The sequence below is a fragment of the Etheostoma cragini genome, chromosome 3 (genome assembly GCF_013103735.1).
Source record: "Etheostoma cragini isolate CJK2018 chromosome 3, CSU_Ecrag_1.0, whole genome shotgun sequence".
Taxonomy (NCBI): Eukaryota; Metazoa; Chordata; class Actinopteri; order Perciformes; family Percidae; genus Etheostoma; species Etheostoma cragini.
Window position 1 is genome coordinate 4,404,729 of NC_048409.1, and position 22,335 is coordinate 4,427,063.

Here is a 22,335-nt window from a genome sequence, read left to right on the forward strand (position 1 = left end):
TACTGGTCTTGTTTTCCCAGAATGAAAGGTGAACAGAACTTTTCCATAATTGATTTTACATTCAATTTCTCTCTGAAATGTAGCGTAGTAGAAGTAGAAAGTTGCATTAAAAGAACAGACCCAAGTAAGTACAAGTACCTCAACATTTGGACGTAAGTACAGTACTTGAGTAAATGTACTTGGTTACATTTCACCACTGCTTGCGGGGATTTTTAATGGGATGCTATGCCTGTGTTGTTAAATGACCACTCTACCTATGCATGAAAGAAACAAATGCTGAAGGATTGCCAGTTATTTTCTACAGAAAATACTCAAGGTCTTTGATTGAATAAAGAACTTGTTGCATCCTGAAAATTCCTTGATTCCAAAAACCAGATACCATACAGCAACACCATAATCGGACTGACTTGAAAAAAACGACTACTAAAATATAGGAAGTATTGGATAGGATAGAACAACAGGATTTTAATTCTGCTTAATCAAACACACAGACCTAACATTCATTGCTAATTTCATGGTTTTTTATTTTGAAAATCAATTGAATCAATCTGAACAGGAAGTCACAGAAACACTCACATCCTGTTAGGTCCGATTCCAATTTAATAAGTTGTTATCAGACCCATATATGTTGTTTTTGTCGTGACGATGCTGTCAAAATGCTCTACATGTGATGTACTGTTGCTGAACAGATTTAATCCTCTGACGACTTAACCTCACTATCAGCCACACAACATGTGTACTGTACACAATAAGCCTTTAAATTAAAATCCCTCCAATTCAAAACCAATAAAAAGTTTATTTAAAATCCTGAACCACTCCTGCCATAATGCACCAAAATTCTGGAGCTCCCTCCCTCCTCACATCTGTGCCCTTAACTCCATTACACAATTTTAAAACTGCTCTTAAAACCCATCTTTTTAACTTAACCTATCAGTGTAACTGCCTCAACATCATCTTACGTTTTAAACAGTTAATTTCTGAGCCTTGTTCTACCAAATGTGGACTGCTGATGTTTTACTAATGCTTTATTGTTTTGAATATTCCTATCAATATATACTTGATGTAAGGTGCCCTTTAGTGTCATGAAAGGTGCCGATAAATAATTTGTATTATTATTATTATTATTATTATTATCATAAGCACTATTATTATTATGCTATAAAGTAGATTTATTAAAATGTTTAATTTTAACTCTATGGATTTCCATACATTTGTGTCGGAAGAGAAAGCCAAAGGAGCGCGCGCGCACACACAAACACACACACACACACCACAAAGTCCTACACTGTACACTCCAACAACAGCATCCCCAATCGGAAATTATGATTGATAGACTATAGAGTGTCACGCCCAGACTGTAATCATTATGAGGTCTATGGTCACGGCTGTCCTGGCAACGGAAATTCCGGTAGTCAAAAAACCTGCGCCAGGTAAACAGGAAGTGGACCCAGGTGCAGTGGCGGTGACACGCCCTCAGAAACCTGAAGCTCCCGGAAAAAGTTTCTACTCCGCTGTTTCGTTGAGTTTCTCTCCGTCGCAGTGAAACGCGACGGATTCAGGCCCATACATTTGTGAACAACATCTCGACCGAAGAGGAGCCTTATTTAAAGACACCACAAGACATTTGTCTTCGTTGCTAGTCTACCTGTGTCTGGTAGGCTATAGGCCCTAGATTTATTTTGCTCGCAGGTGAATTTGTTGACGAACACAAGAATCATCTCCTGGCAACCAGGCCTACAGGTTCACCTCGGGGGCAAAACAGCCTATGGACAGCATCGAAAACTAAGACACGAACAAGAAGAGGACAAGTTGGGGAGAGGAGAAGTTCTTCAGGTGTTAGAGGTCGGTTTGGTTTTTAATTGAAGCAGCCTAGTGTTGGCCCCTAATGGACTACATGGACAGCGGACTAAGATACACCCCAAAGCCGGTAAGAAACTTGTAGGCCTAGCTACTTCTGTGAAGCCTACACATAGCTTAAGTCGGGGGTGTTCTGACGAATTATGCTTCCTTGTCGAAAAATGATACCTTATGTTTCCATGTCTAGTCGTTCCCGTCAGTAGCTATGCTATTGACATCTTCATTTATGTTTTTGCATACAAACGGACAATTCTAATGTAGCTAAGATTACGCTGAGCACATTTTGATACTCCTATTATAACATATTTATGTAATATTCGATGTACCAAATCCCCTGTCAATATTGCGCCCACGCACGTGCTGAACTGCTAAGTAGCACTCTCGATAGAGGGAGCACATATTTACAATGCTCTATTTTTACCCTACCTAAATCCTTCCATAAAAACAGTCTAGTCTACTATGTTTTTATGAACGAATGTATATAAAATTTATGAAATTATTTCATACAAACACAAACGCCCAATTTATGTTTTGAAAGAATTTGGGTGTTAGCTAGCTAAATGACATTCTTCCCCAACATGGGTGCATATTTGTGTGACAGTGGAGAGCATCAGACAGGAAATGAAGCACACTGATGCAGATAAGTTAAATTTAGTGTTAGCTAAAGGTAAATACACCTAGGCTAGCAAACCTGCCATTAAGTCCCATACAACCTTACAAATAGTGTTTTAAAACCTCAGCAGTGTCTAAGCTCAAGATTCGATTAAAAAACGATTCTCAATTTAAAAAAAAAAAAGATTTACAGTAGCCTATGTAAATGTAGTTACTTTTTCCATGTGATAGTATACACCCAGAAAGCAAAAAAATATGAATTGATTTTGAATTTGTAGAGCTTGACATGACATATGAATGTGAATCGATTTTATTCTTTGCATACCTCCTATTTATTGCCCACAAACTGAAGAACTTAGAAGCTAAGAAAACCTGGTTTAATTTCTTTGCCAAGCTTCAGGTTTATTGGAGGCTGTGCCAGCACTTTAACGTGGTGTTCTTTGGGCGAGATTTTAAACTTATTAATCCCATGTCAAAAAGGTGTCTCTCTAGATTCATGAAAGCAAATACCTCTTCTGAGGCGGCCCAATCCCCCAAATGTACAAGAAAACCTCTTAATATGCATTTAGATAAGGATCAACACATATTGTGAAAGATAGTCATAGCTCATGGGATACAAGGTCTGTCTAAATATGTTTTTCTTCTTCCATTCAAGTAAGAGCAGTTGTTTGTGAGAAAATCATATTATAAAAATCTTGGGTGTCACATTCTTTGGTCCATAATATTACTTTTCAACACACATCCTTGTAAATGTAACAGGTTTTTTGCTATGACAAACAAGCTCTTGTAAGCTGAATTCGCCCAGCCCCTTATTCTCTGTAGACATATTTCCAAGAAATTGGCACAATACAAAAGTTAATCAAGGTGCCTTCAGTAAATACGCTTAAACCTGTTAAACCAATTCCTAGAATGGATAAAACCTTTTTTTCAATTAGTGATTCTCTCTCCCTAAGACGAACCTCCCAACGTCCTTTACGTTGGACAAACAAGTTGTACAGAATGCCAGAAAGACCAGCAGGAGATTACACATTATGCTTGTGCTTAAGGCTCTTCATTGGCTACCAACAGGTTTTAGAGTGCATTTTAAAAATTACTTATAGAGCCTCGCATGGTCAAGCTCCCTCTTACATCCAAGATCTATTGCACGCACACACACCTGGTCGCTCTGAGGTTTTCAGGCCAAGACATTTTAACTGTTCCCAGAACACGTTTTAAAACCAGAGGTGATCGTGGCTTCTTCTGTGGTGGCTCCAAGGCTCTGGAACTCTCTCTCTGTAACGCCTTTACCTAGCCACATGGCTTAGTATTTTGTGTTGTTTTTATTTGTTTTACTGTCTGTGACAGGTGCTATATAAATACAGTTTACTTACTAAAGTTTTCTTTAGAGGAGAAAGTCCTCAGAAAGCAGGCAGTCATCAAGGCGCCTGAATTCCTTCAGGTTTCTCCGCCCTGTAGTGACTTGTTCACTGCAGACCTTCTATTCTGGCCACAAATATTCAAATTGCAGATTAATCCACTTTTATCACAGCAGGGTGATGAACACATTGCATTATGTAAAAAGTTCCTTTTATTCTCAGCGAATACATTCTCCAAGATATGATGGAGCAGATCTGAGGAGTATTCTTTATTGGAATCGTTTGGAGGATTTGGTTTCATTTCCGATCATCGCTTCCCAATTGAATGTGCGCAAGTTTTGGTTTCCGAAGCGGCCATGTGCTTGTTATGTTGCACCCTTGGAGCACCATAAGCAGTGCTCTTGTGTGGCTTTATTTTACATTTGAAAAAACCTCTAAAACTCCAAACCACCATTGAATTAAAATAAAACGTTCTTCTTATTTGTGAAAGTACGCATTTGACACGTTTCAACTCCACCCCTCCAAGAATCTCAATCAAGTATTTTAGTCATTGACAGGGAAGCTGGGTAAAAAATGAAATGCCATTCCAAACATAGAATGATCACATGTGAACATTAAGGCCTGTCTGCTTGTCCGCGACAAACAGATTTCTGTAGGGCAAGCGGAAGAGAAATACACTTGCCCTACTGGACAAGACAAACTCACACAAAATAAAATGCCATATTACTACATATTATGTGACACTCATTATGTCTATGTTACCGATTTGAAACAAATCCATTTTTTTCCCCCCCTCAATCCGGAGCAGTGGACAGCCCAACGGCAGACTCAGCGGCAGCAGGTTGGCAGACCGCTAACATTAGACCTCGCGATTTTCGGCAAGCAAAATTTTGACTTGGGCTGGTGGTGGCAAAAAACACGCAAGACCACAACAGAACACCGGCTGCTAGGCAGCTAGCAGAGAGGATTAAAGCTAGCAGAGAGGATTAAAGCTAGGTAGCATAGGTTGCTAGCATGTAGTTTGCTATTAAGCTATCGCTGCTATCGTAGCTTGTGAAATTAACCACTCATGTCATAGCTCATAAATGCTCTGGTAACCTGGCAATGTAGCCTAGCTGGCTTACAATAAAATGTCTGAACATTCTAGCAGTCGACGGTTGAGCGGTTGAGTGTTTAATCTAACATCTACAGTGGTGTATTTGCCCTTTTTTAAGTTTTTGTGTCATAAATTCCAATTTGTGTTGGTACCAATGTTCGTGTAGAAACAGTTTAATCACATTTACATTTTCAAGATACAGCTCTGATAACCTCCGCCATCTTGGTCAGACTTTTTTTTTTTTTTTTTACCTACCTCCGCCAAACGCAAACACAAAAATCTGATTGGTTCTTGAGTGGTCCTTATTCGGATAAAGTTAAACTTTTGCCAACTTTGTTTCGCTTGCTGCTGCTGCTATTCGCTCTCATCTCGTCCAATCATGGGCAAATTTTGTCTCCATTCAACCTCAATTAGAGCAAAGCAAAATTTTGCTGTGTGGAACCACACCGTAAAACCTAGCGGCAGAGGGTCAAGGGACCGCTAACGTTAGATCCAGGCCGCTGTTCAGCTTATTCTCTGTGAGTGATGCAGCTTTAAAGCACGGCGGGACCAGCAAGCCAGCCTGCTGGTATTAGTTGGCTAACTTTAGCTTCCTAATTCTGGCTTAATATTATACTGTCACAACATCGTTCACAGAAAACAAGCCAAATACAGATGTCACGGTGTGCTTTGTTTAGGTGAAGCATGAAGTTAATGTGACTCATTTAGCAACTGGCTCTCTGCCTTGAAACGTAACTACTCCACTGCTCCTTTGTCCGTCAGTTATTGTAAAACCTCAGCTCTGTGACTAGCCGGATTAAATATCCGCTCAGAGGCCAACTTACCAATAGGCAAAGGTAGGAAATTGCCTTAGGCCCCAAGCTACCAAGGGCCCCAGTTGATTATTAGTGGATAATCCGCTAATAATCAACTGTAAAGTAGCAACACATGTTAAAGTATCCCTTGGTAAATTAGCCTCTGCTGAACAGAAAGTGAAACTTTAGGGGGGAAAAAAGTTAACTCCAACATTTAGTGGCGGAATCCATTGTCATGTCTACAAAGTTCAAGTCACCTCTACCTATGTTGATACACTGCACACCAGCATGCACAGTATTACTTTGAAGGTCCCATGGCATGACAATTTTTTAAACATTAACATGAGTTCCCCCAGCCTGCCTATGGCCCGCCCAGTGGCTAGAAATAGTGATAGGTGTAAACCGAGCCCTGGGTATCCTGCTCTGCCTTTGAGAAAATAAAAGCTCAGTGGGCCGATCTGGAATCTTTGCCCTTAAGGTTACCGCCCCTTTCTCTGCTTTGCCCGCCCAGAGAATTTTTGCCCACCCATGAGAGAGAGACATCATGGCTTTCAAACGAGCAAAGTTGCAGTTGGTCAAGGCCACACCCCCAGCCTCCACCTTGCCCCCCCTCTCCTCCTCAAAAGCTACAGACTCAGAAATGGCACATACTAAGGAAAGCTCATTGTGGGACTGGCTCTAGTGGCTGTAATTCTGCACCAAGGCTGGATTTTGGAAAAGTGACTTTAGACATGGTAGTAGGGGACTACTAAAGTCTATATAAAAGAGACTTCAGATACAGTATTAAGGGACCACTAAGTTCTATATAAAAGAGACTTCAGATACAGTATTAGGGGACCACTAAGGTCTATATAAAAGAGACTTCAGATACAGTACTAGGGGATACTAAGGTCTATATAAAAGAGACTTCAGATACCGTATTGGGGGACCTTTTTATATAAAAGCATCCAAAGGGCACCATGTCATGGGAGCTTTAAATGATGTTGTCTGGAGATCCATTTTTCTTTTTAAAGGGGAAATCTATACTTGTTTCCACTGTTTCAACTGAATAATGTTGATAGTGTTTGGATGCTTTCAACAGTTTGTTCGAATTCTGCATTAGCAAAACTATTATAAAAAAAAATTATAAAATCAAACTTTTGTGCACAACTGCCTCAAAAAGTTAATGTCTAGTCCTGTTAAGATTTACACCCTTAGTTGTTGACTATAAAAAAGATTGAGACGTTTCCTGTTAAAGACGGATACAATTAGGTTATTGATGTTTGAAGAAAGTTTTGATAGAGTTTTTTTCCCCCCAGAGTGCATTTTTATTGTAATGATTTATTAAACCATATGGACACTGTTTACAAGCTCAAAAGAGATGTAGACTTGAAGTTCAGGCTTCAGTCAACAGACTACAGGTAAACAGGAAATCCCGGAAAACCTCATCTTTTTCACAAGGAGATGAACATAGAACATGTTCTCTCTTGTAGCTTTGCTTTTTAAAACGCCTTGGGAAGTGCATGTGTAATGCAATGTTTTCTTAATAAACAAAACAGAGCTATGCACGCAAATCCATTCCACAGGCTCTGCAGCGCGCCTTCACAAAAGATGCAAAAGCTGCTGCTCTTTAAAAATCTCTTTTCCCTCATAGGTGCAGTATTATTAATTCCAGTCATTCAGTACAGAAATCAGGTTTGTGCTGGCAGAACTAAAGTGTTGTCCTTGGTTTATAAAACACTTCGTATAGTCTTAGTTTTGCACTGCAGACGATTTTTTACTAAGAAACATCTTGTTATGTAAAACGTAAATGCACATCATTAAATTCATAGGAATCCCAAAGCTTTTAAGATCTGATGTTCCATAAAGTTGTCCAGTTTTTAAGGGAACTTTAATTTTCTACTACAGTACAGCGAGCACTTAAACTTGTTGTGTTCCACTTCAGCTCTGTGAGTGTTTTGCTTGCAGCAGGTTTGACAGGATTTTACACCGTGAAACCTTTTGTACTCCCTCCCTCCCTCTGTCTCATCTCTCAAAGAGTAACCACAGGGCCATGACTCATGCATGAAATTCCCTTGTAACAGCAACGTCACACACTGAAACTGTCCTGTCTCTATATTATGGGTAGATTTCGGATGAGAATCTGCTCCGATATCTTTTCCTTTTGTAAAGTTTTTGACTTATATTTCTGAACATAGTTTATCTGTTTGAAAATGCAATTCTGTATGTCACCTCAGGCTGGGACACTCCTATAATACACAAGTTCATACTTGCTGTTTTCTGCTGATTATCTTCTCAGGTAGAGAAAAGACAGGTATTTCTACTCTGTCTTTAAAAAAAATGTCACTTAAGAAACATCCTTTGTGAAAAGCTTTTCCAAAAATGTCCTCACCCTCCTTTGAAATTAATTATTATTTTGAAGCTGTTATTTTAATGTAGACCCTTATTTTTAATGTATTGATCATTCATTCACTCATACAACTGTCTCTCTGTCTATTCCAGGACAAAGACTGGGACACGTCTGTCCAGTTCCTGCCAGCATCAGATAACAAAAAGCTTGAGAAGAAAAAGGGTCCGGGTAGAGTGGGGGCTATCATTGGCGTGGTGGTCTTTGCTGCTGTCATAGCCCTTATGACCGGACTGCTGGTCTGGCATTTCCACTGTAAGCACTCCTTCCTTAATATTAATTAAGACGTAAAGGACACAACAGAGCTCAACAGGGATCACCCACTTTTTGAATGGCTTTTGTTCTGGAATTGATGTTATTTTTATTTTTTCCCCATTCAATTGCTCCATTGACCTTTCATTAAATGCTTGTGTAAATAATTTTAAGTCAGGGACCAAGCCAACTACCTACGAGATGAATTGTGACCATAAAACAGAAAAAGAACATTTTGAAAAACGGCCAAAAAAATTGGCAAAAAGTACCAGACTGTGTACAAAAACAATCATGGACTTCAGCAGATATGTGGCTTGTTGAGGAATGGCTCCAAAATTTACTTTGGTGACTATGGGGCGAAAGAATCGCTCATAATCTGTGTTCACGTTCACTTCTCCCAATGGAAACGGGACACTCAGGACCTTCCGCTAATCTCCTAAAGAGGCGTTGCCGTGAGAAACCCACATGGCACAGATACAGGAAAGGACTCTGAGTTGGGGCGTCTCGGTTCTATATCGTCTATGACATTTCCGTGGTAATAGGAAGCTCCACCAATGAGAGACTTCACTGTTACACTTAGGTTTGTGGGTGGTGTAGTACTTCTCTGTGACATTACTAATAAAACCAGTTTTTCTTAAAACAAGGTTGATTTTATACAAACTTCTAACCGAACCGAAACCATCGTTTTACAACCTCACACCTTCCTAGTCTACCTCAGATGGTTTAGACATTGTGGCTGATTATCAAAATTCTTATGGAGAAAATGAAAGGGGTTTTACCTTCCGGAACCACACTGTTAAGCTCTATAGCAAACAGTTGATGAAGTCACCTTAACACAACCAAAACAAATTGCTTTTAAGGTGAGTAATGGCCATCAGTACATCTAGGCAGGTTCATGTACTGTATGTGCTTAGTCAACATGAGAGAAATAATACCGAACAGCACAACCATGTTATTAAAGTCCAGGGGAAAAGTACTTATGTCCTATGTGTCCTTGCGGAGCATTTAAGATTTGCAAGATTGTTTTCATTCAAGCAAGTGTCGTAGATTAGATAAGACTTTTAAAAAAGCCCTTTTGCATATTTCTTTTTTATTTATTCTTATTTACTGAATCCACATTAATGGACTTGTTTCTTGGCCCCTGGTGGTTCAAGATTTCTCTGTATTTCATTGAAATCTAATGACTATTTGAGATACCTAACAGACAAATAGGACCAAAAGATGGACTTTCTGGTGGAGATTAAATATATTAATCAAATGGGAGATATTCATTCATTTCCTTCTGATAAATCAACGAAATCATACAAGTTTTTGATGCACCATGAAATGTTCATTGGAGAGTTAGTGCACAGTGCTCCTTCATTTAGTTTCAGTCTGATTATTTGCACATGCAAGTGATTGAAACCTAGAAGGAGACGTTAAAGCTACATCTGTGGGAACAGGTACACCTGGTGGACTTAAAACTTCCCAACTCAAAAGACAGAAGGCAATAAGATATTGGTGACAGCTGTGCAGTAAGAGTGTCTGTGTGATTCTGCAGTCCGTGATAATGGACGACTACCAAGGATGTACAGCGGCTCCATGCGGATCACCAACCAGGTTTTCCAAGACGCCTACGAGAACTCCAACACCTCCGAGTTCAAGGCGCTGGCACAGCAGGTGATATCACAGGTAAGACTGCCACTCAGGCCTCCACACCACTGCTGGAATCAATCTGCTGTCAGCAAATGTTTGTGTTTTTATTAACAAACCTCATTCACGCTGATGGGATTTTCCCTCTCGTCTCTTTCAGCTCAAAGCCATCTATTCCAAAAGTGCACAGTTGAACAAATACTATGTTGGATCTACAGTTCAGGCTTTCAGGTACAAATCTACCAATAGACTCTTTTCCATTCCACTTGTCTGTCTTTTTTGTTGATTAGGACTGCACAATATATAGTTTTTTTTATTGCCATCACAATTTTAACTTTCGCAATATACACATTGCCAAAGGCTTTAACATATCGCAATAGACACTCGGAGATGCTTTGTTTTAGCTGAAAGAAGATATCAACAGAAAAAAAGAATTGACTTTTACCTTTTAATGTGCCAACATTAAAAGGTAATCATCAATTATTTTTTAAGTGCATTGATATATTCAGTTCAATCCTTTCATTTGTTTTAAATTCAACAAGCAACACTTTGGGTTTTAGCACAATACTGAAAGCAGCAGAAATGCAAAACTGAGTACAATTTAATATGTTTATTTATCCCGACTAAGATCGTTATTGCAATATTAACATGATTTTCCTCGCTCTGTGCAGACTTGGGCTTGGTTAGCAGATTTAAAGGAAATTTGTAGGGCCACTGGTAAAAGAACAAGTGATTCTTTATTTTTGTATGCATGCATGCAGATTTTATAGCACCACCGTTTATAACCCACTAATCGCTGAACATTTTCTGGTATTGGCATTTCAAGTTCAGATGACTGAGCATGTATACGCTCTCGTTTTATAAAGATTTCCTTGCCCAACAAATGGATGGGATTTACTGAAGCCTTAGTGTTTCAGTTCAGTGTAAATTGTATCAATCTGTAACACCAAAGGAGCTGTGGTATAGAAAAAAAACACTTAACAAACATATAGGCACAACAGAAAAATTGTGGAAAGAAATATGTGTGTCTAAAAGTGTTACTGAAATAAAGTTTTACCAGATAACACTACAATTCTCAATCAGAACCCAGTCAAATGAAATTATTGTAGGTGAATTAACAGCTATTTATAGTAACTGGGAAGAAAGCTAAATAATTTTTTACATACGTGTTTGGGAAAGTGGCATTATAATACTGATATCACTAACCAATTTACAGTAGTAGTAGTAGCAGCAGTAGTAATATAAGACCAACCCGAGTCTTGATATATCTGCACACATACCTGTCTGACCCTTTTAGTTCAGTGACATTTTGTTTTAGGCTTTGCTCCATTTGTGTACTATTGAGTTTGTGTCTGATTTGCTCTCAGTGAGGGCAGTGTTATTGCCTACTACCTGTCTGAGTTCAAAGTCCCTGTTGGCCAAGAGGTATCTGTAGACAGTGCCATGTCTTCAATGGAGACTCTAGTGGACAAAGAGCGGCGCACACTCGCCAGACCTGGCAACTCTTTGGTCGTTGAAGATGTGACGTCTTCAGGTAGGGTCGAAGCAACTGAAGACCAAACTAGTGTTGTGGATTTGCTTTGCTGTCAGTGTCCTCATCTAAGTTGTGTGATTTCTGTTTTTATCTCACAGCAATCGATTCTCGAATGTTGTCAACACAATTCCGCAGTAAGTCCTCAGCTTGCATCCATCATTTCTTCTGCTAGAGTTATCTTAGACAACTCATCTTTATAGGTAATATAGGTAAAAAAAAACAGCAACCGTGTCTTACACATTGTTCACAGGGTTTGGAACTCAAAACGTCATTGATTAGCTTCTCATGTCACTGGTTACCTTCTTGTTGCTACCCAGCATGGGTTATAGTTGTGCGTGCAATTTGTTGATGTTCTCCTCCTTTTAATGAGAAACACAAGATTTTAGGAGGAGTGCACATACTTAGTTCAGTGGTTTCATCATATCCAGAAATGTAGTGGCATGATATTATGCAACTGATAAGTTTGTAAACTGGTCATAATTTAATTTGCATTCAGACAACTGATTTACAAAGTTGAATGTGAACACCACTAAAAGGCAATGTTTTTGTCTCAGACACATTCAGGTATTCAGTACATACAAAACTCAATCAAATAATGCAGATCCAGTCCCCAAGCTTCCCCGACAACCCTTATCCCCCCAACACCTTCGCCCAATGGCAGCTGAGAGCGGATCCGAACTACGTCATCAAGCTTGTTTTTGATACGATACATCTGGAGACGGACTGCAAGAATGACTTTGTCAAAATCTACGACTCCCTGGTGGCCATTGAGAGCCGCGTTATGCAAGAGTGAGTTTTTTTGCTTTTGACAAATCCAAATACAGCTTCAAGCCAATAAATAACTAGTTAATAATAAATAGTTTTATTTTCAGTGACCCACTGCACATGGCTTTAGGCTTGATAGAGAGGAGTGTATTTTATATGTAAGGCCCTCTGCTGGTCAGATGCAATGCTTCTGATTGATTATATATATATATATGTTATACTTCACACACAGGTGCGGTGGCCTGACATTGCCTGTGCTAATTCAATTGCACTTGCAACAGTTTAGTCCAGGGGTCTTCAGTTCTTTTTTGGCCAAGGACCCCTTAGCTGAAAAAGAGACCCCCTACTACATATAATCGAGTTTCATATTAAACTCAGCCAACTATAAACTTTAGCCTTTACACGTAGCTTTTTATGCTGCATACGGTACTAAGTTACTAAACTAATAATTGTTGACTTATTCATATATTTATAAATCATGTTTTAATGTCAAAATGTAGCACAGTGAATAGCTAAGCTTAAATGTATCTAAATGTATCTATAGGCCAGTAAGCATATCATCAATGTTGGGTTAATCCAAAAAAAGATGGATCTTTACAAATATGTTATATTCATGTTAATGTATATTTTCAGACATAGTTATTAATAGTGTCCAAGTCGCAAAACGCACCAGCTCAAATTCCTGTGAGCTGGAATGAGCTAGAAACATGAAACGTGGGGGAATAACTGGAAATGGTGTGCATGTGCTTCTATAGAAATATGAACCCAATCAGCCACATGGTGGTGCGGTAATTAAGGCTTCAAAATGCAAACTTTGAAAGGCCACGCCCCCCACACCGTAAGTCAGATGACTTGACATTTCTCACACAGGTGCAACTTCTGTGTGAGAAATTGCATGAATCTGCCATGTCTTTAATTTGGAGTTGTATTGGCGGTGTTGGCAATCATAAATGAAAGTTTTGACATATGTCGGGGATAATGTCTATAAATTTGAGTAAAATAACGGGGGGTGTGTGGGGTTAATTTCTAAATCACATGAGGGCTTAAGACTGTAATTTGATGTGCTGTGTTTAAAATCAAGGTTTAATACGAATTTTATTCATAATTCATTACCAGCGGGAAAAACCTCAAACATTGTTTTACATTTCCATTGGTGTTTGATCCGATAATAATGTGGTGTTCCGAAATCAGTTAATTTACAATAAACATGCATTTAAACAAAATTGGATCATACCATCACATAAATGAACATGCATGTGCATATATTTGTCTGTTTTTTTTCCCTTCAGGTTGTGTGGCTACTACTCTCGCACTTCACAACTGACCTTTCTGTCTTCTGGTAATGTGATGCTGGTGACGATGGCCACAAATGACCAGCTGAACTACCCAGGTTTTAGAGCACAAGTCTCACAAATCCGACGCGGAAGTCCAGGTAGGGGCTGATGTTTGTCACCAGCTGCACCCTGATTGATTGATTGATATTTGTGCAAAGGCTGACCCTGTTCTGAACAGGCACAACATGCGGTGGCCAGCTGACGGGCGAGAACGGCATCTTCTCTTCTCCAAACTTCCCAAATTACTATCCTCCTCGAACATCCTGCCAGTGGTCCATCCAGGTGAGACATCAGCGTTTAGTTGATACTTTACATTTACATATTCACTTTACGTTTCACACAGGCCTCTGTTATGTTTCACTCTTGAAGTGGGATCTGGCAGGTGTGGGGTTTAGCCTACTACTACTAGGCTACTTTTAATAAAGTCTCTACAGAGGACTTAAAGAAAACTCACTGTTACAGCTTACTGTCATTATTACATTCTTCCAAAACAGCCATGAGTTGAGTTTTTATAAGTATATCCACAACGTTCCACTTCCGGGATTGCTTCGGTGCCACCGGAAATTCCGCCGGATGTCCGTCTCCTTCCGCTTTCTTTGTGTTGGCATTTTAAACTCGGGTGGATTTCTGAGGACTATGGTTAACTGCTCCTCAGATCTCTGCAGGGTAAATCCAGACAGCTAGCTAGAATATCTGTCCAATATAAGTTTTCTGTTGCACAACTAAAACAACTTTTGAACGTACACGTGTTCCACCAAATCTCACTATTTAGCCTCGTGACGCCGTCCAGCGCTTGGCCCAAGACAGTTGATTGGTTTAAAGAAACGCCAATAAACTAGAGCACGTTCGTCTCCCATCCCATAATCCCCCGTTCTGTGTGGACTAGCCAGACCCTCCTTCGCAGCGCTGTGGAGGAAGGACTGGCAATGTGAGACTAGGTTTTTATTCAAACTAAATCATGTTTTTATGTTCGATTGTAACTGGTAGGCTTCCGACAACGTGATCTTCACCCGCTCAACTGACTTTAACCAGATAGTACCCAACAGTCCTGCTCTTATTACAAAAGTGAACTCACCACAGACAGTTGCCATGTTCATGGATTCACAGTGCACTCTGCTGAGAGTGACTAGAGGAAACACTGGAATGGATGAAGTTGGCGTTATTTGAAACAAACAGGAAACACTGATGTATGAAACGGCCGATTAGATTTATTTACTTGTTAATTGAAGGTGGCGAACCACTTTTCCGGATCGTTCTGGCCCACTTTAACCCCTGCTCCTTAAAAGGTCCCGTCACTGTGTTGTCAAGTTTTTAATTTGTCTTTGTCAATCATTCAGGTCCCTGCTGGTAAGGGTGTGAAGGTGAATTTCAGAAAGTTCCTCCTGGCTGAGCCTGGCTGGAAGGACAGGAAGGACTGTTCTAAAGACTACGTGGAGATCAACGGAAAGAAGTGAGTCCATGCATACAGAGCACATGTACAGATATCTTTTAGACAGTTTAGTGTGTATGTGTGATACAATGTGTGCATGTGAGTGAACGGTTTGTATTTTTTACTAACTCCTTAACTGTTTAACTATTACTGTTAGTGTTTCTTTACTGTTCAAGCAGTGGGCCTGAATCTTGATGTATGCACGTACAATGACCAGAAATATTTGTTTTATGTTTAAATTCGCATTAGTATCATTCAATTTTAATTTGCTTTGATAAATTTCAGTTACAATCCCATATACTTTTTAGAATGGTCGATGTTTGCCTTCAACATGGATTAAGATTTAGATTAGAATTGATTATTTAAAGTACTTTTTACTTTCATAACATGACAGTCATTGACAAACTACAACAGTATAGTGCATGTGTAGATTACAACCAGTGAGTAAAGTGTAAAACAACCATACCATGCTAAACAATGGAAAAAGAGGAGCTCTCTTTGACAAGTTGACAGTACTTTGGGTCTTTATAGTTAAATTTAGCCAAGAAAAGGTGGCTGTGAGCCAGGTAAAGGGCATTGTGGGAGTTGCAGTTGACAAAAAGTGGCCGTGCTGCGTCGACGATTGTTAAATTTAAATGTCTAGTTAAGATTTGAAAAAAGATTGTGGTTGAGTTAAAATACTTGTCACCTTAAGTAATACTGCCGGTACACAAACCCTTGTTTCCTTGTGTGAAAGTCTTGTGTCACTTAAACAAAGAGATTTTAATTGGAGGATAGATTATTTTAACTCAGCCCTGTACGTCTCATCCTCAGACTTTGTGGAGAAAAGGTAGACGGAACGCTGACAGAAACCAGCAACCTCAACACAATGAGCGTTGCGTTTTTCTCCGACTTCTCCAGCGTGGACCGAGGATTCAGTGCGTCGTACACGGCGATCGATGTCACAGACCGTAAGCCACCTGGTTTTTCCCCACCAATGGTTATTTCCTAACATTGAGCAAGCGTACTACATGTTAACCCTTTCATCCACAGCTTGTCCAGGCAAGTTCCAGTGCAATAATTATCGCTGCGTTAAAAGTGAGCTCAGGTGTGATGGCTGGAATGACTGTGGGGACATGAGCGATGAAGTAAATTGCAGTAAGTAGCATTTACTTACATGACATTTGGATAGAGTATTCCAAATCAACAGTCGGATCACTCTCTAAGTGAGTTTAACTGTTTTTCTCCAGAATGCTCTTCAAACGATATCAGTTGTGGAAACGGGATGTGTAAGCCCACATTCTGGAAATGCGACGGCGTAAATGACTGTGGAGACGGCACAGATGAGGTCAACTGTGGTAAGACCTGTCAACACTGATGGAGGATGGATTTTACATGAGCAGCGAAAGGTTTTCAGTACATTTTTTCACACTTGGTCTGTTTCTTTTGTTTCCCAAGGTAAATGCCAATCGGGGCAAATTACATGTAAGAATGACAAATGTGTTTCGGAGAAGACTCAGTGTGACGGCAAGGATGACTGTGGGGATGGGACAGATGAGCTCAACTGTCCAAGAGGTAAGACTTCTTTACTAGGCTACAAATATGTCACCAGACATAAGTCACTGACTCTAGTATTCATGTTTTTTTTAAACATATTTTTCTCAAAACAAGGAATAATTTGTCACCGGAGTCAAGTACTTCAGCTTGATTCCTGTATACTCCTTTACACACCTGTTTTGTTTTAACTCACATTTATCCTACTTGCACTTCATCCCTATTGACAGCAGAGGGCAGCTGTAGTTTACACCTGCTGTACACTATCTGCTCAGCACCAAATTTCAGACATCCAAAGGAAAGCTTGATTGAAATCAATCAATCACTCCATCAATCTTTATTCATGAAGCCCCTTTCAAACATTAAAAATGCAATTCAAAGGGCTGAACTGTGAATGGAAAACATCAGACAAACAAAATAATAAGAAAACAATGTATTGAAATGGATTTAGAGATCAATAAAGGAAAAAAAGATTGCTGCGTTTCCCCGGCATTATTTCCAGACAGGCGTCCACAGGCAGCTCTGTGTTGCTGGAGACGCTGCAGTTCACGTGCAGACCATGTACTGCACCCCCACCCCCACCCCCACCACTAGCACCATGGCAGTCCTAAATTACAAATCAAGCACTTTATTCCATGGCTACTTTTTAGGCTTTATGTTTTCTTAAATGATTTAAATGTGTTGACAAAGGACATTTTGTCAAGACATAATTATATCCGTCTTATGTCAGCAAGCAACGCATCATCACGGCTGTGTTGTAGATGTTGGTGAAAACCTTTCACCCTTGTACAGTGAAACATTTGCAGTACACCCATCCATATGATGCGCATTGCACACATAATTTTGGGTATATGAATGGAGGATGATTGCAAAAGTGACACTGATTTGTGATTTTGTCTATTAATTTTAAAGAAATTGCAGAGTAGACTCCGAAAACAAAACCCGTGTGGCAGGGTTTACGTTTTTCTGATGTAAATTGAGGGAGCAAAAGCAGTATTGACTCCAAATATCGGGTCAAAAAAATCTGCAGCCCGTATCAGTCATTGGCTAAGGCTGATGGAAAGAAAATTGGTAGCACTAAAACATTTTTTATTTTCTTTATTCAACATGGACATGTTAATTTCAAGAAGACATTCTTACATTGAACATATTGGCACGTCTAACAAACACTGATACAGTAAAAAAATAAAAGGAAAAATAAGGGAAATTATTAAAAAAAAGGACAAATAGACAAAAATCACACACAAAGAGGAGGGGAATGGAGTGGCCGCTGTCTAGAGAACCATCACTGCAGTACGGTTACTACTACTGCCTCATACATTACTTCCTCACCAAATTGGTTGTTCTTCCCTCCCTCTCTCTGCAGGCTCTGGTGTAGGCCCTTCTGTGAGCTGCACTGACCTTACATATAAATGTAATAACAATATATGCATCAGTAAAGTGAACCCAGAATGTGACGGGACACCGGACTGTTCAGACGGATCGGACGAGCAGAATTGCGGTATGTCCCAATCAAAAGCTCGGCGGGTGGGTGAAGTTTGTCTCACATTCACAACCTGGTTATCATCGCCATCGGCATTGTTTAGCTCGCATGACTGCACAGATGTGAACTTCACCCGCTTCAGACACAACAACAAGCTGCAACAAGCTGGTGTGGTTGAATAATTGTCTTACTTTGCAGACTGCGGGACCGCTATGTTCAAGACCTCTCGTATTGTGGGCGGTCAGGACGCCGATGCAGGGGAGTTTCCCTGGCAGGTCAGCCTCCACGCCAAAGGTTTCAACCACGTGTGCGGAGCGTCCCTCATCGCTCCCAGCTGGCTGGTCACCGCCGCCCACTGTGTGCAAGATGACCCCAAAACAAGGTAGCATCTTACTTTTTTATGTTCTCACTGCCGATTACACCTCTTTAATTTGCTGCAGAATGTGACCAATCATGGCTCATAGCTCTCTCTGAATAAGTAAGGTGGAGAGATCCATTTGAAGCTCATCCTCTTTTAGATGTCTGGTGATTATTCAATTTTCATATTGTAGATACGTGCATGCTTGCATGTATGTGTGCATTGTTTTTAATGTAAAGCACTTTGTGTTTTCATACAATAAAAGGTGCTTTGCAACTAAAATTGACCTTGACATGAGTGGTTATCCTAGCTTGAGAATAACGTTTGCGATGTGTTTTGCGCCGTGTTTCCTCAGGTTCTCCCAGCCCGGCACTTGGGAAGTTTATCTGGGCCTTCACGACCAGCAGAAGGTGGGAAATGCGGTGGTGAAGAGGACCCTGAAGCAGATCATACCCCACCCCAACTACAACCACTACACCTTCGATAATGACATCGCCCTGATGGAGCTGTCCAGCCCCGTCACTTACTCCGATTACATCAGGCCGATCTGCTTGCCGGCTCCCCAACACGATTTCCCCGTTGGTAGCACGGTGTGGATCACCGGGTGGGGCGCCACTCGAGAAGGAGGTGAGTGTCCACCAAGAGTAAACCTAGTATTCTTCATTTAGGTGAATACTTGTTGCCACTAATACTGAAACATTTTTTTAAAAACTCTAGCTAAATCTCTAAAATATACAGTAAGTGGACGGATATCACAAATCAATTAATGTCTTTCATTTGACTTTTTGATTTGGGAGTAACAGAAGTAGTATTGCTGGTAGTAGTAGTCATTGGTGATTTTACTGCATCCCCTGGATGTCTTCCATTCAAATGTTAATTTCTAAATGAAGTAAAACATCAGATTATATCTTCGAAATATGTTTAGTCTTTGCTTAGCATACCTGTATTTATATATGTGATGCACATGATGTATTGTGAATTCAAATGTGCCTATGGTTTACATGTGCTAATATGTTGGTTTGGTGTTAATGTTGTGGTTCTGTTTATATTATAATATATTATTATAATACATATTCTACAATATATTGATTGTAGTTGCTCTATATTTGCCTCCAGATTGATGTGATGTCATGTAGTTTCTACACACGCCATACCTGTTTACTGAGGGCCCGCCAATAGGAATAATACCTTTTCTTTGACGGTTAGAACCCCAAACGTTAATAAAACGTCTGTGTGTGTGTGTGTGTGTCTGTGTGTGTGTCTGTGCTTCAGGAATTGCTGCAAAAGTGCTCCAAAAGGCTCAGGTCCGGATCATCAACCAGGGGGTGTGTAACGGCCTGATGGGAGGGGAGATCACGTCTCGGATGATGTGTGCCGGTGTGCTGACCGGAGGCGTTGATGCTTGTCAGGTAAGAAAAAGCCGTTGAACAGGATGCCCAGCTTTCCTTCTCTTTCAACTTCTTGCCACAATGTTTTACAAAACAAGGCCACATCAATATGTTTTTTTGTCAAGAGGCAACTTTTACTCGGTACTCGGTACTGAATTCAATACTTTTTAGACACTGAGCAAATTGCCTCTAGAGTATCTAGTATTAAAAGAAAAAGGCCTTGTCATTTAATACCCAATTTCAATACCTTAGGAGTAAATCTCATCTGGGTCAGTGAGCCAATCAGCAAGCAGCATGCCAAGATCTAATAATGTTTGTGATTGGCTGTCTAACGTTACACGGCCGTAGAGACACGCAGGAAAAGCTCTGTTACACAGAGACCGCTTACGGAGTAGAAGCTGAAACATAAATTAAAATCATTTTTACATGTTGTAATTTATTTTTGTTTTATAAAAATTGGTATTTAAAAAAGAATCTTAGGAATGGGTATGAAAGTCATGGTATTGGTATTGAATATGCTTTAATGATACTCAGCCTTATGGACAATTGTCTAGAAATGGAACTGTTGTCAATGTTCTGGCAATAAAAGAGGCTTGTTTGGTTGTGTGATGAAATGGGGCACTCATGACGCATTATTACTTCCCCAATGATGAATGTATAATGACAGACACACTAGTTGCATTGTCTTACTATTTAATTTATTACACAGCCATGGGAAAATATATGATTGTAAAACGGCAGAATGGAGGAGAGGGTGTAGGAGATGAAGGGGCAGAGAGATAAGATAATGCCCCACTTTGCTTGTCCCCCCTTGTAGCAAGTCTATACTAACACATGTACCTGTGTTTGTCTCTGTTAGGGGGACTCTGGCGGCCCTCTGTCCAGTCCATCCGGCAAAGGTATGTTCCTGGCAGGAGTGGTCAGTTGGGGGGATGGCTGCGCCCGCAGGGACAAACCCGGAATCTACACAGCAGTCACCAAGTTCCGTGGCTTTATCAAAGAAAAGACAGGAGTGTAGATGACTGCAAAGGGGCCAAACAAGGCCATATGGACACGATAACAGACCGGTGACCACAGTCTGGATTTTTGGTTCAGCACTCTAACTTTCCAGCTGATGCTGTGGCGTCAACTCCCAGTCTCAGCCGCAGTGACAAAGGCACTGTTTGCTTGAAGAGCATTTGCAACACATTTTGCGTCCACTGTGATTTTTATGAGGGTGGGGTGGATGAAATGTTTTTAAATGTAAATAAATGTTTTAATTTTTGTTGTTGTTTCTGTTTTAACGTGTTTCAGAGAATAATGTCATGCGGTGCACAAGAAATAGACTTTAGGTGTGATTGTTACACAGGTTCACGAATGAAATGTGCATCGTTGTACTCTGTTGGCCTATGTTCTTTCAGTGGATAAAGTACAGTATATAATAAGAATCTCCCTCCACTTCTCCTTGTTTGTTCTGAATTGTGTAAATTAAAAACAAAATGACAAACTAATTCCATCTTACCTCATTCCATCTTACCTCCTATGGCTTGGTATATTACACAATTATCATTCAATTTTAGTCCGGCAGAAATCCCTAAAACGTTAGTGATGTGACCCTTTTTCACCATTTGAACAGCTGGAACGGATTTTCTATTGGCATAAAACCCATCTGCATAAACTGAGTTTAATCTTTCATGTTTAATTTGATAATAAAACAGGTCTTTTCCATCACAATATACATAATCTTGTCAATTGAATCCATCTCTAGTCATTGTGAATTCTGTGTTTTATAGCAGATGTTTTTAAATAAAATTTTTACCATAACCTCCAATTTTCAGCATTTCTATTTTCATTCTGTGACATGCATTTCATCTTGAGTTTTTGGATGGCTTTACTTTAAAACCCTATCTGAGTTCCTTCTAACTAAATTTAAATTGAATTCATATTAAAAAAATTGGATCACTTTGCACTCTTCAATACAAATTGTCTTCTTCAGTAGGATGTTTTTCAGAACGTGTGGGGAGACTACAAATTATATTTTGTGCTTTTTATTTAGTTTCAAACACTACCCTATTGTCTTCTGTTGAGTCTCTTGGGGGGGGGCATTTAGGACATTTCTTGTATGCTTAAAGTGCATACATTAATATAAAATATATAGGAATGTACGAACAATCAGAATTACTAGCTCATTTAACTAAGAAAAATAATAGTTACATCAGAAAGTAATGTAAATAATACATCTGAGTAACTTTTAGCTACTGACGTGCATTTCTTATTTGTTACAAATAAAAGACTCAAACATAACATTCAACTTCGAAGATGGGAAAAAATTGAAAATTAGCTTTATGAATAGAAAATGTCACACAAAGTAATAAGTAAGTACATAAAACATAACATTTTAAATAAACGATAATATTTATACTTTGAATATTGATTGCATGTGTTGTTTTAAACACTGTATCATTCTAAAAGACTCGAAGTCTTTCCAAAAATCTAAAAAAAACTTAGGCAAGGCCAATTTACCCCGGAACAAAGAACAAACGAATCT

General features: G+C 39.6%; 1 protein-coding gene across 2 annotated transcripts; it reads left to right on the forward strand.

The window, feature by feature from the left end:
- Positions 1-1,441: 1,441 nt before the first annotated feature.
- st14a (suppression of tumorigenicity 14a) lies at positions 1,442-21,615 on the forward strand. 2 transcript variants are annotated; one of them, XM_034866398.1, is made up of 20 exons: positions 1,442-1,927; positions 8,196-8,355; positions 9,893-10,023; positions 10,145-10,215; positions 11,352-11,518; positions 11,617-11,652; positions 12,073-12,307; positions 13,573-13,715; positions 13,796-13,899; positions 14,955-15,067; positions 15,860-15,996; positions 16,079-16,183; positions 16,276-16,383; positions 16,484-16,600; positions 17,946-18,080; positions 18,261-18,444; positions 18,776-19,047; positions 19,693-19,829; positions 20,668-20,870; positions 20,908-21,615. In XM_034866398.1, the coding sequence occupies exons 1-19, from the start codon at positions 1,886-1,888 to the stop codon at positions 20,824-20,826; spliced, it is 2,556 nt and encodes an 851-aa protein (XP_034722289.1). In that variant the 5' UTR covers positions 1,442-1,885; the 3' UTR covers positions 20,827-20,870; positions 20,908-21,615. The 2 variants fall into 2 exon arrangements, with proteins under 2 accessions (XP_034722289.1, XP_034722284.1); XM_034866393.1 differs by having other exon boundaries at positions 20,668-21,615.
- Positions 21,616-22,335: the final 720 nt, after the last annotated feature.

Coding starts and splice junctions, on each gene's coding strand:
- st14a (XM_034866393.1), top strand. CDS start 1,886: ATGGACTACATGGACAGCGGACTAAGATACACCCCAAAGCCG. Junction 10,216..11,351: donor TCTACAGTTCAGGCTTTCAG/GTACAAATCTAC, acceptor ATTTGCTCTCAG/TGAGGGCAGTGTTATTGCCT. Junction 18,445..18,775: donor CAAGATGACCCCAAAACAAG/GTAGCATCTTAC, acceptor GTGTTTCCTCAG/GTTCTCCCAGCCCGGCACTT.